The following is a 13,183-nucleotide window of genomic DNA, read 5'->3' as shown; positions in this document are numbered from 1 at the left end:
AAGCCGGGGCCAGATAAGAGCCTGCTGATGGCCAGGGAGAAATGGGGGAGCTGCCTCTTATCTGCCCCCCCCCCAACATCTCCCCTTTGCTGGCCCTGGGAGCTCATGAGAAAGCAGGAGCGGTTAAGCGGCTGCTTATATCTCTAGACCAGATGAAAGAAAGCTCCATTCTGGGAAATAGTGTTGCAATGGGAAGGCAGATAATTTCTGAGCCATCCCATAATGCCACGACACGAGTTATTAGGGGAGAAAAGGAGAGGGAGCAAATGCCTCTTAGCTGGGGGTGAACTCTGGCTGTAAACTCATCGCTGGAGCCCTCTCTCTCTCTCTCTCTCTCTCTCTCTCTCTCTCTCTCTCTCTCTCTCTCTCTCTCTCTCTCTCTCCTCACCCCCCCCCCCGGCACAAGTCTTCGTATCTGAGCCCTGGAGACTGTTGGGGGGAGGAATTCTGTGGCCCCTCCCCTGAGCCGCCACCTCTATATAGAGGGGACCGAGCACATCAGGCTCGGTCTGCCCAGCTGCTAGCAAGCACCCATCCGGACACGCCTGCATCTTCGGCTTTCTTCCTGGACTTCTGTAAGTACCCTGGTCGGCCAAGGACCATCCTGCACCATCCCTGGACAAGAGCTGCCCCCCTTCAGGCTAACTGCGCCTCTTGGGGAAGGCAGTGAAGTAGATGCCCCCCCCCGGGGCACAGACAAGCTGGTGGCAGCGTGGCTAGACCCAGGTTGTCGTCCTCCTGCTTTTAAGCACTGCCTGAGTAACCTCAGGCCAGGACGGAGGGCTTGGAATTGCCTTGCCAGGATTGCTGTCTGAGCACCCAGGAGGCAGAGGCACAGGGAGAGGGCCATTGAGGTGGAGGGGACCCCAAGGATCACCTAGTCCAACCCACTGTGGGAGTACCAGTTCCACTGTCCTGGGAAAGTGGGTTGCACATCCTCTTCTTGGTAACTCCAGAGATGGAGACCCCCCATAGGTGGACTACTCAGCTGCAGTCCAGATCTTACTGCCAGGAAGTGTAGAAATAAAATCAAAATGCAAAGCAGAGCTAATAACTCCACCTGCACAGAACTTAAGAATCCGAGACTGCATTCAGCACCAGAATAAATTTGCACTGAAGACAATCCCAAATAGGAACAATCCATTGATGAAATGATCCAAGATCATTTCTTTCAAACATGTTTTATTGTTGGTATATACTATAACAGACTCAATTAAGACATCTTTTCAAATTGCCTTCATGAATTCCTGAATGTGATTACTTGCTGGCAATTAAAATGCTTTTTCTGGCCCGAGTCTCCCTGCAGTCACTATGTCCCCCACAACTTCAGTGTCCACCCTGGGGCAGATGAGCTGGGCTGGCTGCTCAGCCTCTCAGGTCTGAGGAGCATTGGGCCACTTGTGGCAACATCCTGATTTTAAAAAGAAGCTCGGTGGAGCCTCAATAACTTAGTTACTGGGCTTGGTCTTACATTTCCCTGAGAAAGCCAAGGATGCCTTAAGAGGAGACCCAGCTGCTGTGAGTAAAGGGGGAAAGCAGCAGAGGGCAACAGAAGCTCCCTTTTTCAGCCAGGGGGTCAGCGCCTGTTGTAAACCGCTCAGAGTAAGGGTCTCCTTACCAGCAAACCTGGATGTCAGCTGAGCTCAGCGTTGAGAACCAGCAGCAGCCGTGCCGGCTTTTGAACCAAAGCCTTCCTCTTTGCACGTTCCGTATTTAGAAGTTCCCTAAATAATTTGTTTTGACAGCTCATCCTTGACTGTATCCTTTTCTCCTTTTCTCCTGAAACAAAGAGAGCCTTCCGTGCAGGTGAAGGAGCCGGGCGGGGGCTGCCCCCCAAGGCAGGTTTGGTAGGAGGGTCTCATTTGCAGGGCTGCTAAATTCCCACCCTGGAAGCTGCAGGCAGCCTTCAGCCCGGAGGTGGCCGGTGCGGACAGCTCCTGCTGGCCTCTCTCCTCTGCAGGGATTGTGGGGGATCTGGCCTTCCTAGCAGAGCCATTGGATCTAAATGGCAACTTCTTTCAATTATTGTCTTTGGAAAGGATTCTGTTATGCCCTAAAAGGTATTTGTTTTGAACTTGTTATCATTAGGGTATTTTTTTTCTGTCTCCCTTCTTCTTTTTTTTTTTTTGGCTGGATCTGCTCATAATGAGAAGAACGTGGCCATATATGGTAGCCTGCCCGCATTTGTGCAAGCAGAGAGCTTTGCAAATGGCCTCTCTGCCTTTGGGGGCCTGGATCCCTTTGAAGCTCTCCATGAGGTCAAGGGAGCTCTTCTGGCTTCTCCCCAAAATGCCCCTTTATTCCGTAAATGAAGAGGAGGCTAAGGATTTTAAAAGAAACAAATGAGCAGGGGGAAGGAGGTGAATCAAAAGGTGCTTGGAACGTTTCTTTCTGCCCCTTAAAGATTCTGGGAACTTTTCAAAAATCTGCACTCTGGCTGAAAAGGGCAAGGATTAGGAAATGCAGCAGAAAGCCCCAAACTTCTCCGTCTTCATCATGGGTGATGAATTCCTGTCTTCTGAACTTAGCAGCCTGTCGGCAGATGCAGCTGACAATATTTATATTGCCTGCAAATGTTTAGATCCTGCCTTCCACTCTGCAGTGGAAAACCTCCACGGCAGCTAAGAAATGTGAATTCCAAGCACAGCAATAAAGAACAACGTAGCCCAAAGAGATGCCATCAAAACAACCTTAGTGAGGCAAATACTTAACCAACTGAGCAAAAGAGGAAGCGACGAGTGGAGACGAGGCCTGAGACCTGCCAAGGCTGGACCAACCCAATAAGCCCACATTTCCAGTTCTACTGGCCATCGGTGGCTGAGCAGGGCTTTCTCCATGGACTCAGCTGGCCTGTGATTATGTCATAAAATATCTTGACCAAAGGCCAGCCAGTCTTGCCAAACAAGTGATAAAAGTTTCCAGTCCTAATCCATTAGTAACACAGGGGAAAGAGACCCTCCACGAAATCTGCAAAAAATTCCCAGGCTGTTTTTCTGGAGAAAAGTTTGAGTTGCCACCAGCAAACATGCCAGGGAGCTGTTCACAGGCCTGCTTGGCTGAGAAGCTGACAGTGGGACTTCCAAGGCAGCAGATCTTTGATTCCTGATGCTGGGAGTTGGCAGAAGGAGGCCTGTTTTCTCTCTGCTTTGCCAAGAATTAATTAATTTTCTCTTGAAAAGAAGAGATTTTGATCATTATTTGATGCATAAAACAATATTGAGCTGGACGTCATTGCTAAAGGTTATCTTGAAGTTATTTTTCACTGCAAAAAGTATGCACTTTAATATAGCTTGATGTAAGAATTAAAACAAAACCCCAAATATAGTGATGCTTTTCTAAGTGATGGGTCTGCTTGGAAGGCCCCCCCTCCCCTAGCCAAGTTGGGGGGTAGGGTTGTCTCTTCCAATCAGCAGCAATTCTTGCAACCATTCTGTTCATCAAAGCATCATCCTGATCTCTCTGCCAAATGCCCCCCCCCTTTTTTATCCCAGGCTTTGCTTAAAATGTGGCCACGGGTGAGTCCTGCATCCCTGCGGAGGTAATATCTTTAGATCAGAGCCACACGTGGCCCTGTTTGGTACCAGCATTGTGTTGATGTACTGTATCTTATTCCGCCGGCATGGTTCCAAAGGGCCCCGAGTGAGTTCCCAGCCTTTGTCACATCCAGAGGGAGATATTGTGCTGATTCAGGGCTTCATGGGTAACAGAGCGGCATTCAGTTAACCTGTGTTCTCTCGCCCAGGTGCCCTTTGAGCCAAAATGGCACAGAAGAGCCAACTCAGCGACGATGAGAAATTCCTCTTTGTGGATAAGAACATCATCAACACCACAGTGGCCCAGGCCGACTGGTCAGCCAAGAAGCTGGTCTGGGTCCCTTCGGAGAAGCATGGCTTTGAAGCCGCGAGCATCAAGGAGGAGAAGGGGGACGAGGTGCTGGCTGAGCTGGCCGAGAACGGGAAGAAAGTGACCTTCAGCAAGGATGACATCCAGAAGATGAACCCGCCCAAGTTCTCCAAGGTGGAGGACATGGCCGAGCTCACCTGCCTCAACGAAGCCTCCGTCCTGCACAACCTCCGGGAGAGATACTTCTCAGGCCTCATTTACGTAAGTCTCTCGGCCCAAGAAGGCAAGGCGTTGGCCCTGGGCTGCTAGCTGCTGATTGCCAGCCCAGCCTTCCCCAGCCCTATGTCCTCCAGGTGGCCGATGGCTGTCCTCCATCAGCAAAGGGAGGGGAAACGCACGGCAGGTGGGCTGGGGAAGTGGGGGGGAGGGACGGAGGGCTTTGGCTTGAGAGAGGTTTTGTTTATTTTGGTTGCTATAATGCACAAGTAAGGAAAGGAAAAGGAAGATGGGTGGTTAAAGAGGGATGAAGACTAGAAAGCCAAGCAAAACAACACACACACACACACACACACACACACACACACACACACACGACCTAGCCTGCTGCTCTTTCCATCTGACTGCTTGTCAGGATCAGCTTGGAAGATCTAGTTCTACAAAATTCTGCAGGAAGCCACTTGGCAGGATGGATCAGCCTCTTTTTCCTAGGGGTTTCCTGGGAACTCACGGCTCCCTTTTGTGTCCTTTTTGAGGGCTTTTCTTTTAGAGAGTCCACTTTCTGGGAAAGAGGAGCAGCTTCTTCTGCAGTCCTCCCCTGCCAGCCAGATGAGATGGTCCACCCTGGTGGTCATCCCTTTTCCAACCTGAATTTGCACCGAGAGGGGAGACGAGAGGGACACGACTGAGCCGTCTCTTCTTTAACAATTTACTTGCACATATTTCCACGCCCAGACTAATCTTCATGTTGGGGGAGGGGGGCACAGAAAGTGCCATTTTCCTTTTGAGGGAGTGGAGGGTTTGTGGCTGAAAGCTGAGGAGAAGAGAGGCACTCCAGGCCGGAAGGGGGGTGTGAGATTTGCGCATGGAGGGAAAAGTTTTTTTTTTTTTTATAAATACTTTATTGAGTTTTCCAAAACAAAAAGAAAATATACAATCTATCTCTCCTTTCGGAGGTACAGTGTTTATACAATATAGTGAAACAAAAGTTAAAAAAAAGCTTCATCCTTAACTATACATTATTCTATACAATATAACTATAATTCATGTGCCAGGTCAAATTCTAAAGTCATGTTTTCATCTTATTGTTCAACCAGTGATACCAAATACCCCATACATCATAATATTTTGAGTTGTCCTCGTTTTTTAACTCACTTGTCAGTTTCGCCATTTCTGCGCACTCTAGGATCTTATTTATTAGAGTTTCTTCTGAGGGTATAAATTTGTTTTTCCAGCATTTTGCGAAGGCTAATCTAGCCGCAGTTGTGATCTGGATTATCAGTTGGGTTTTATTATTGTTAAAGCCTTCTTCGGTTATGCCTAGGAGGAAAAGTTCTGGGGCTAGGACTACCTCCTGTCCCGTTATTTCACAGAGCCAGTGTCGGATTTTGGACCAGTACTTTTTAGTCTCTGGGCAAGTCCACCATAGGTGATAAAAGGTGCCGACCATTTTTCCACATTTCCAACATGTGGGAGAGAGATTTGGAAACATCTTGGCTAGCCTCGCTGGGGCTAGATACCACCTGTGTAACAATTTGTAATGATTTTCCCTAAAAGTTGTCGAGGGAAAAGTTTATGCCCCTGTAAATCTGTGAGCCACAAACACAGATCCACAAGTGAGACATCCTAAAGCTCCTTCCCCACGTTTATGGGCCTTTGGCAGGCAATATGAGGAAAGGTCTTTCTTCCCAGTCATAATGAGGATGGGTGAGGCTGCCGGGAGTCCCCTGGCAGAGTTTCTGAAGGCAGCCATGAGGGAGAGACTCAATCCGGGGGTGGCCACTGGCAGAGGCAAAGAGATGCTGAGAGAAACACAGAGGAGAAAGTTGCCCCCTTCACCGCGGCCTCGAATATGGAGGCTCTCTTTCCGGTCTCTCTCAGGGTGCCTCTGGCTGGAAAGCTTCTCATAGTTCCCCCAGATGCCCAGCAAGCCCCCCACCATCCAGCCGGCATTCCCATCCTGGAAAGCCCTGGCTCAGCCCCCGCAAGAGGTGCATTGCCAGAGCAGCCGGGGCCCTGACTTCCCTGGTCGGCCGAGAGCCATACTGGGCACTGCTTGGTGTGAAGTCTTTGGGACATTTCCTAATATGGTCAAGAAGAGGAAATCCCAGGCTGCAGATTTTGCCATGAAGCCTGGCTGGATCTGAAGGGCAGCCTGGGTGCATCTCTGCAATTACGGACTTGGAAGCTTTAATAACAGATTGTGGGGGGAGGGGCAGTGAGGAACAGGCAGCAGAAAACATCCTTATGGATGTTGCATCGGTTGCCTTGGTCCCAAATCTTGAGCAGGGGCATCAGGGAAGAGGAGGACCGACCCCACCCTTCAAAATGTGGTGTTATTGTGCAAAGTGCTGGGCATTTACAGGCATCCTGGGCTGACCCAGAATCCCCCCAATTTCCCTTCCCATACAGAAGTGACTTTAAATCCAAGGCATCCTCCTCCTTCTCCTATGAGGTCAGTGATTAGGAGGGTTCCAAGGTGAGGGGGCTGCAGAGAAAGTGCCCAAAACCTGAGCAGGATGGGGAGGGGTTTCTAGCTACAGCTATCATGGCTGTGATGGAGCCTCACTGTTCAGAAGCAGTCCATCCCTGGATGCCAGACCCTGGGAAGGAGAGCTCCCCTAGACCTGTCTGCTTCCTGCCCTCTTCCCCCCCACCCCCGACTGCCATGGTCCCTGCAAAGAACTGGCCTTCTCCCAAAGTTTCAGAGATGTGGTGGTCCCAGGTGAGGAGGCTGACTGCTCGGGGGTCTTTCCTTGCAGACCTACTCAGGGCTTTTCTGCGTGGTGGTCAACCCTTACAAGCAGCTGCCCATCTACTCGGAGAAGATCGTGGACATGTACAAGGGGAAGAAGCGCCACGAGATGCCGCCCCACATCTACGCCATTGCTGACACCGCCTACCGGAGCATGTTGCAGGGTAAGATGGCATGCCCTTCCGATGGGCACCAGACGGCTGTTTCTGCCACCCGGGGGCTCCGTCCGGCTGGTTGGCTCCTCCATCATGGAGCAGGAGTGCCAGAGCATTCCTCCCGGTCCTTTGGCATCGGTGTTTGCCATCTTCCACCAGCTTGTGCCTCAAAAAGGAAAAGCTCTCCTTCCACCCACCCGTGCCGGGGCACGTGGCCAGAGAGAATCCCAGAGCATAGTTTGGCAAATAGGGGCATGGAGAAGGAAGGGCAGGCAGGAAGGAAGAAGCTGCCACTGCGACACCCAGTTGGCAGTCAGGAATCTGCCACGCCATCCTTCGCCAGGGAGATGGAATTTCTTCTCCTAGAACCGTTGCCCAAGTCAGAGAGTCCGCTGCTGGCCCGAGGGGCACGCGTGTGCCAATGGTTGGGCTTGGGATCCGGGTGCCTGGCAGTGGACCCCTAAATCACGCCCCCCCCCCCTTTGCAAAAAGGCTTCTGGTTGGCTGGACAGGAGTTGGACTCATGCGCAGCTTTGTGGTGCAGAGAGGATGCAGCCATCCCACAGTGGCTTGTGGTTTCTGTTCTCTCAGTTGGTGAGCCATTCTGAGCCCGGAGCCGGAGGGCCCCTGTCCCTGGGCAGAAGCGATAGCTGGCACCTGTGGTTTGCCTTTCCTGCCACTCCTTCCACCCCATGCAGCTCCCTGTCGGGCATTGTAATCTAGGATTTAAATCCATTGAGTTGAGGCTGGCAGGGCCCGGGTCTGCAGGGGAAGCTTCTGTGGGAGAAGCTACGGGGGTCTTAGAGATATCACTGAGGATTTCTAATGTGTACAAGAACCAAGGTGGTGTTTGTTGAGGCTCTGAGTTTTGTGATGCAAGGTCCAAGTGCTCTGAATTACTTGCTCCTTCTTCTGAGTCTAATGTCTGAAGGGTCTCCGTCAATGGTTTCGCCCAAAGTCTGGCCTGTTTGGGTAGCAGCCAGAGGGCTGTTGCTGCCAGACCTCCCCTTAGAGGGGGAGCACGTGAAGAAGCCTCTGCTCTTGGGGGCTCTGGGGCTGCAGGGAAAGGAGCAAAGGAGACACCTGGAGGGTTCCTACCAGGCACCGCTGCCCTGCCGGTGCTTGTAAGAATCTGCTGCAGGTTAATCTTGGTCTGCTTACAGCACCACCATCAGAGCCAAAGGTTCTTCCGTCAGAACTCCCTGTCTTGTTGCCTGCACAGATGCCAAAAGGACAGAGGAGCTAACGTATAGCTTGAGATAGTTTACAAGCGAATGTTTGCTTCACTCAAGCGTGTCCAGAAAGTGCTGCTGATTTACTAGCACATAATACTGTTTGGTTCCAGCCGCATTTGTGGGTTCTCCAACTTCACTTATGGGCTTCCAGCTGCTGCTATAAATCAATTGCATTGATTAAATGTTTATCTTCGGAAATAACATGGAGAGAGAGCAAGGAAGAAGAATGCAGTATGGACAGCTGGTGGTTTATGCCAGCCCTTGAGGAAGCTGATTAAGCCGTAGGGAAGATCCAGGAGCCTCTGCTGCCTTTCTGCAGAGCTCTTCCTCAGCTCCCTCCCCTCGTCACCTTCTCTTCCTCGACTCCCCTCTGGACACACCTGGGGACATGGGAGACCTTGGGGCCGCCAGCCTGGCACCCGAGCCAAGGAAGCTGCTACCAGCTTCTGAGGCTCCTTCCCGACTTCTCACTCTTCTTTCTCCTTTTATGGCCAAGCTGCTCTTTGCAGGAAGCCCACAACTCCAGCAGTGCTGAAGCGGAACAAGCCGCTCTCTGGGATGGGAGCAGGCAGACGCTGCCAGGGAGGGGCCCCGTTCTCCCAGGGGAAGAAGTGCTGGTGGGAGTCTCAGTTCCACAGGCACAGTGTTCAGCCTCTTATTGCAGGGGGTCCAGGAGGGAGGGAGGGCTAAAGTAGGAATCCTCAAACACCAATTGCTTCCCGCCTACATGACCTTCAGCGATGTGAAACGAAATGTCCACAAATAAAACTAAAAATATGTTTCTTATAGTCACTGAACCAGGGATGTAAGCAATGTGCTAAAATGCTTTGATTGACAACCTTGGAAATTAAAAATGGGGCTCTCAGTCCTTTCTGTGGCTTCCCATTGGGATGGATTTGGGGAAGATTGGTGCAGCAAAAATGTGAATTCCTCTAAGGATTGCATGTAAAAAACTGGAATTGCCAAAGTGCCTCCCTCGCCTGCACCAGCTGTGTGCTTCTTTCCTTGTGGCGGGTCAGTTGGAGGTCCGGGCCTTTCTGGCGTTGGGCTGCCATCCGTCTCCCCTCTGGTGCATTGGCACTCCAGGGAGGCAGCTGAGGCTAGGATGTAGGTAGACACTCCCCTCCCCACCCACCCCCGGCACCTTCCTGGTCTGAGGGGCTGCCCTGCTCTGCCACTTCCCTCAAAGCCTTTGCCAGCTGCCTCCGATTCCACCTTTACTCTGGCTTGGGTGGGGGAGGTCTCTGGCTTTTCCCCTGCAGATTTTGGAGACCCTAAAGCTCTGCCTGAAATCCACCTCAGTGGCCCCAAAAGGACAGCTTGGGACTCTTGCTTTGGATCTCATCCATAAATAGAACTGTTTGCGTCTCTAATCCCCTTTCCTCAATTCTTTCCCTGTGGACACAAAAGCAGGAGATCGGCCTCCCCATCGGGAAAACGGGATAAAAATAAATGCAGTGCTGATGGGTCACGAGGGGCAAGGGGCACCGGCCTGGTCTGTCTGTGCCAGATGGGAAGAGTCCTCCCAGTTCATCCCCAGCTCTCCCAGTTTCAAAAAGAAGCAGGTACCTGGTGGCAGAAGACCAGGATGACTCTACTTGGTAGCCCAGCTTCAGAAGTCTCTGGAACTCTCCCCAAAAGGGCTCTGGGGGCCAGGATCTCACGGCTTTCTTTTCTGTCCACAGATCGAGAGGATCAATCCATCCTTTGCACGTAAGTAGAGCCAGAAGAGTTGGCGCGCTCCCTTCTCAGTTCAAGCTCCCTCGCAGCTCTATTTTTGGTGGCCTTTTAAGGACTACTAAGCACATCCTGGGCATCCTGCTGATGAGTTGGAGGGTGCCCAGCTGGCAGGGGGGATGGAGGGTGTGCGGAGCGGGGGGGGCACTCCAAGATAGCTTTAGATTTGCTTTAGATCCCATCGTAGCAGCCCTCCTGCTGTGGAGAACATCTGGGCACTTTCCAGGTGGCTTCCTCATGGCAATGCCACCAGGCCAAGGCGACCATCTCTCGCCCGGCCCGGCCCAGCCCCAGCCTGCTCTCCCCACCCCTCCCTTCCCCTAGAGTGAAAGGCCTTAGGAGAAGCAGCCCTTGGCTTGGGGAACATCTGTGCTGTGCTGGGCTAAGCTAACAGCTGGAAAGGGGCGGAGACTCTGCCCAGGTAGTGTTGATGAAGGAAGCCCCCAGGAGACTGGAGTGACAGGGAGTGATGGGGGTTGTAGTCCAGCACATCCAGGAGAGGCATGCTTGGAAAGATGGTGGCTTGTTCCTGCCTTTGGGGAAAAGAAATGCAGCAGAAGGAGGGACGGACAGAAAGTAGTGGGAGGTATGAAAGCCCAAAGGCCGGCTCTTCTTTTCCCAACAGTGCGTGTGGGGGGGAATTTGGGGAAAAGCTTTCTCCATCAGTGGCCTCCCACTGGCCTGTTTGTTCTGGAATTCTTCCCAGAACACTTAATTTTCATCAATACATGGTCGTCTTTGGGGCTTCTGGGCAGGGAAGCCTAGCCGGGCATCGGCCTCCTGCAGCCAGAGGGGCCTCCGCAGGCGTCGGTTCAGCTCCACCCAGAGCCCAGGAGAAGAGTCTGCCCTCCGGCCTTGGCAGGGAAGGGAAGCTCACCCCATCCTTTGAAGGGGCCGAGAAAGACTGGCCGGCAGAGACCGAGAGCTCATCAACCCAGCCTCAGGACCAGAGTGCCGAGTGGCAAAAGAGATGGACTCCCTCTGGCCAGGAGGGTCCTGTAACCTTCCTGCAAAGCTCAGGATGCGCCAAGACAGCTGGCCTGGGGGACAAGGGGCAGGGGTTGTAGAGTCCCTTCCCCACCCACTAGCTGATCTGCAACACTCGGTAACCTTGAGCAGAGCAAAGCTCCTCAAAATCTCCTCCTCCACGGCCTGCGCATCTTCGGCCACCCCAGGGTGATCGGAGGCAGTCATCTTGAAGAACAAGGAGTCCCGCAGGAAGCAGCTGCCTGGCCTTTTAAGGCTCGCCTCCTCCCAGGCCTGTCCTGTTTCACCCCCATCCATCATGGGGGAGAAAAGGCGCCTCCAAATTAGGAAGAAGAATCGGCAAGGCGGCCGGGCGTGGGTGGGAGGCTCAAGCTCCACAGCCAAGCCTCTCCTGGCGGTCCCTCCCTCCCCCCCTTAGCAGGGGGCTGGATCCCTCCATCCAGGAGCTCCTCTGGCCCTCCTGGATCAAGCCAGCCCCTTCCTTGATCTGAGCCACTTGGGCTTCCTTGGCTGGATGTTTTCGTTGCCAAGTCATAAGTTGCCACCAAAAAGATCGCAAAGCATCTCCTAAGACTGATGCACTCCAGATCCAGGATGGCTCTGGAACGATGCCACGGAAGGAAGAGAAGGAGAGATGTGAGCCTCTCTGGCAGCCTCTCTGTTACTGCCCAGAGTGCCAGGCATTCCGACACACGTGGGCAGCCACACCAGGGCAGAGCTCTCCAGCTTCACTCCTTCTGCCACCATTCTAGTCCACCCAGAGGATAAGGAGGGGCTGGGAAGGGGCGTCTGGGGTGGCAGCTTCATGCAGGGAGTCTTCCCTTCCTTGGGAGATATTTCCTCCTTACCGGGCAGGTAAGGAGGAAATATCACCCCAAAATGCCCACCAGCTCCTCCAGGGAGGGCTGGGCAAAACTCCCCGAAGAGGCGAGGAGAGAACGCATGTAGGAGGCACCTGAGTGTGCCAGCAGGGAGCGTGTGATGCAAGGCCACAGAGTCTGCAGTGCCAGAGGTTGGCGGAAGATCAGACGCTCACACGGAGATTCCTAAGTGCTGGAAGAGCTTAATGAAAGGAACAGCCTTCAGCTGCAGCCTAAAAGCCCCTGAAGCTCCCTTGCCTTTCCCTCCTTCCCTCCCTTCCGGGCATTGGCTCTGCAGGAGCCCCCACTACTTCATGAAGGACAGGGGGGGCTGACAGTCTTTTTCCTCCTCCTTCCCCCAGGGGAGAATCGGGTGCTGGCAAGACAGAAAACACCAAGAAAGTGATTCAGTATTTGGCCGTGGTCGCCTCCTCGCATAAGGGTAAAAAAGACACCAGCATCACGGTGAGCAGCCCCTAACACCACCCCCACCCCCGTTCAGTCTAGTGGGCAGCAGTGGGCGAGGGGGGGCTTCTTTCTCTGGGGTGATGACGAGGCGGCGTCCTTTCAGACCAACCTTCAGCAGCAGCAGGAAGAAGGTGACAACTTGGGAGGAAAGAACTTTTTTTCTGACTTGTAGATAACACCACTGGCTTCCCCAACCTGACATCCTCTGGGTGATTTGGACTCAACTGAGACCAAACTGGCCCATCCACCAGCAGGAGTGATGGGAGTTGTAGTCCATGACTTCTGGAGGCTGCCAGTGGGGCAAGGCATGTCAGATGGTGCCTGCTTAATCAATACAGGCATTGAGGTGTCCATTGCCACACTGAGAGGGCACATTTTGGGAGGGAGCACGGACTCCAGAGGTGAAAGAGACCCCCCCAGGGTGGGTAAGATCTATCCCCCCCCGGTGGGTCCTCTAATCGCAATGTTCCTTGCGGAGACACCTTGCACAGCTGGAGACAGAGGTGCCTAAGGTGAATAGTGGCAGAAATGCTTTGTAAAAAGACGCCGTCTGGGAGGCCGAGACTGACGCTTCTTTTATGCCGTGTTGTTTGACTGCAGCAAGGGCCGAGTTTTGCTTACGTGAGTAACCTGATTCAGTGTGTGTGTCAAGACACAGCCTGTAGATCTGCATGGTGTTGTTGCACTCCCTCCCCAAAGAGGGTCTCGGGGGCCTGGAGGTGCCCCACCCAGAGCACCCCATGGCTAACCCGTCTGGTTGCCCACCTGGATCTCACCCACGCATGCTGTTTCTTGGGAGCAAGCCAGTCCTTCCTCCAGCTGCTCCCAGGCAAACAGGATCGTGGCCCCTCCAGCACCAGGGCTCTTTGCGGAAGAGCATCCTCTGATTTGCACAACGGAATGCTTCCTTTTTGGACCGGCCTTGAG

The 13,183-nt window shown here is 53.0% G+C and overlaps 1 protein-coding gene across 2 annotated transcripts in view; it reads left to right on the top strand.

The window, feature by feature from the left end:
* The first annotated feature begins 536 nt into the window (after positions 1–536).
* Positions 537–13,183, top strand: part of LOC139325218 (myosin-11) — a 31,177-nt gene continuing 18,530 nt past the window's right edge. For both annotated transcript variants that reach the window (XM_070955004.1, XM_070955005.1), the window contains exons 1-5: positions 537–575; positions 3,743–4,104; positions 6,822–6,978; positions 9,890–9,917; positions 12,151–12,253. In XM_070955004.1, coding sequence (XP_070811105.1) covers positions 3,760–4,104; positions 6,822–6,978; positions 9,890–9,917; positions 12,151–12,253 — 633 coding nt within the window. In that variant the 5' untranslated portion in view covers positions 537–575; positions 3,743–3,759. The remainder of the gene's footprint in view (positions 576–3,742; positions 4,105–6,821; positions 6,979–9,889; positions 9,918–12,150; positions 12,254–13,183) is intronic.

The sequence above is a fragment of the Pituophis catenifer genome, unplaced genomic scaffold (genome assembly GCF_029215685.1).
Source record: "Pituophis catenifer annectens isolate HBS135680 unplaced genomic scaffold, rPitCat1.0.hap2 SCAF_16, whole genome shotgun sequence".
In the NCBI taxonomy this organism is placed as follows: Eukaryota; Metazoa; Chordata; class Lepidosauria; order Squamata; family Colubridae; genus Pituophis; species Pituophis catenifer.
This window is presented reverse-complemented; position numbering and strand designations above follow the sequence as displayed.